The sequence below is a fragment of the Poecilia latipinna genome, unplaced genomic scaffold (assembly GCF_001443285.1).
Source record: "Poecilia latipinna isolate Pla-1442-1.1 unplaced genomic scaffold, P_latipinna-1.0 Scaffold198, whole genome shotgun sequence".
Lineage (NCBI taxonomy): Eukaryota > Metazoa > Chordata > Actinopteri > Cyprinodontiformes > Poeciliidae > Poecilia > Poecilia latipinna.
Genome location: NW_015112814.1, coordinates 46626 through 48760, shown reverse-complemented (window position 1 = coordinate 48760; position 2135 = coordinate 46626). Strand labels below are relative to the sequence as shown.

At 49.1% G+C, this 2135-nt stretch overlaps 1 protein-coding gene across 1 annotated transcript in view; it reads left to right on the top strand.

Moving 5' to 3' along the window:
- Nucleotides 1–1894, top strand: part of tubb4bl (tubulin, beta 4B class IVb-like) — a 5894-nt gene extending 4000 nt beyond the window's left edge. Inside the window, exons 2-4 of the mRNA XM_015031032.1 lie at nucleotides 134–242; nucleotides 321–431; nucleotides 516–1894. Of these exons, the coding sequence (XP_014886518.1) occupies nucleotides 134–242; nucleotides 321–431; nucleotides 516–1573 (1278 nt within the window). The 3' untranslated portion in view covers nucleotides 1574–1894. The remainder of the gene's footprint in view (nucleotides 1–133; nucleotides 243–320; nucleotides 432–515) is intronic.
- Nucleotides 1895–2135: the final 241 nt, after the last annotated feature.

Below are 2135 nucleotides of genomic sequence, written 5' to 3'. Positions count from 1 at the left end.
CCATATAGTTTGCTTTACATAAACCCTATATTTCTGCAAATGCAAATTTTTTTCATGCCAGTAGGTAAAAATGTGAAATCAAGTTAACTTGTTGTTTTACTTCACTCACCACCATGCCTGTTTTTCTTCACAGTTCTGGGAGGTGATCAGCGATGAGCACGGCATTGATCCCACTGGTACCTACCATGGAGACAGCGACCTGCAGCTAGACAGGATCAGCGTCTACTACAATGAGGCCACAGGCAGGCTGCCGATCCAGCAGTAGCAATGCTAAACAATAATAAGAGTTCGTGGTTTTAGTCATTTCTCAATCTTTTCAGGTGGGAAATATGTGCCCCGTGCCATCCTAGTGGATCTGGAACCAGGTACGATGGACTCAGTCAGATCTGGTCCGTTCGGGCAAATCTTCAGACCTGACAACTTTGTTTTTGGTATGTTTGGCGAATTTAATGTGAATCCACTGTTTTTCATTTTCTCTGTGGCACATAAATAAAGTGGAACATTTTGACCCACAGGTCAGAGTGGAGCTGGGAACAACTGGGCTAAGGGTCACTACACAGAAGGAGCAGAGCTGGTGGATTCTGTCCTGGATGTGGTTCGGAAAGAGGCCGAGAGCTGTGATTGCCTGCAGGGCTTCCAGCTTACTCACTCTCTGGGTGGAGGTACCGGCTCTGGGATGGGCACCCTGCTCATCAGCAAGATCCGTGAGGAATACCCCGATCGCATCATGAACACCTTCAGCGTGGTGCCTTCTCCCAAAGTGTCCGACACCGTGGTGGAGCCCTACAACGCCACCCTCTCCGTCCATCAGCTGGTAGAGAACACAGACGAGACATACTGCATTGACAATGAAGCCCTCTACGACATCTGCTTCCGCACTCTGAAGCTCACCACTCCCACCTACGGAGATCTCAACCACCTGGTGTCGGCCACCATGAGCGGGGTCACCACCTGCCTGCGATTCCCCGGCCAGCTCAACGCCGATCTCCGTAAACTAGCAGTAAACATGGTGCCATTCCCCCGTCTGCACTTCTTCATGCCAGGGTTCGCCCCCCTCACCAGCAGGGGTAGCCAGCAGTACCGCTCCCTCTCAGTGCCTGAGCTCACCCAGCAGATGTTCGACGCCAAGAACATGATGGCCGCCTGCGACCCACGCCACGGCCGCTATCTCACCGTCGCCGCCGTCTTCAGGGGCCGCATGTCCATGAAGGAGGTGGACGAGCAGATGTTGAACGTGCAGAACAAGAACAGCAGCTACTTCGTGGAGTGGATCCCCAACAACGTGAAGACCGCTGTCTGCGACATCCCGCCACGTGGCCTCAAAATGGCTGCCACTTTCATCGGCAACAGCACGGCCATCCAGGAGCTATTCAAGCGCATCTCTGAGCAGTTCACCGCGATGTTCCGCCGCAAGGCCTTCCTCCACTGGTACACAGGCGAGGGCATGGATGAAATGGAGTTTACTGAGGCCGAGAGCAACATGAACGACCTGGTGTCCGAATACCAGCAGTACCAAGACGCCACCGCGGAGGAGGGCGAATTTGAAGAGGAGGGAGAGGAGGAAGTCGCATAAAATAACCTCGTCCCACACAACTGCCATACCTCATTTTACATCACCCATCTCCCAGCCCCTTTTTTTTCTCCACCCTTCCCTTCTGAAATGGAAAAGTTCTCCACATTGAGCAAACTAGATTGGTGTTGCTTTAGTGTTAGACGTTGATATTAACTGGTACTAGTGACGTGATTGGTTTACAAAGTCGTGTATGTTGTGAAAGCACTGGATCGTTGAGCTCCATACGTTTGTCCTGCCATTGCCTTGCCACGTCCAAAAGCAAGTGATATTAACTGTGAAGCCTTGAAAGTGAAGAATTGAATAAAATCACGTTGAAAGGCCTGCTTCATGCCTCTGAGTTCATTTAGTGTAATCTCAAACATCCACGTAACAGCCAGTGCTATTTTGTTGAAGACAATCCTGAGGACCTATTTGTGGTACTTTTAGTCGTATTTAGATATTTCATGATACTTAATCTAAATCCAATTTTTTTTTTTAAAAAAACATTAGAGAAAATTAGAAAAGACCTGTTTGTTAAATAATAAGATTGTCTGATCGTAGTCTGTAATTTAGGTTGATACAT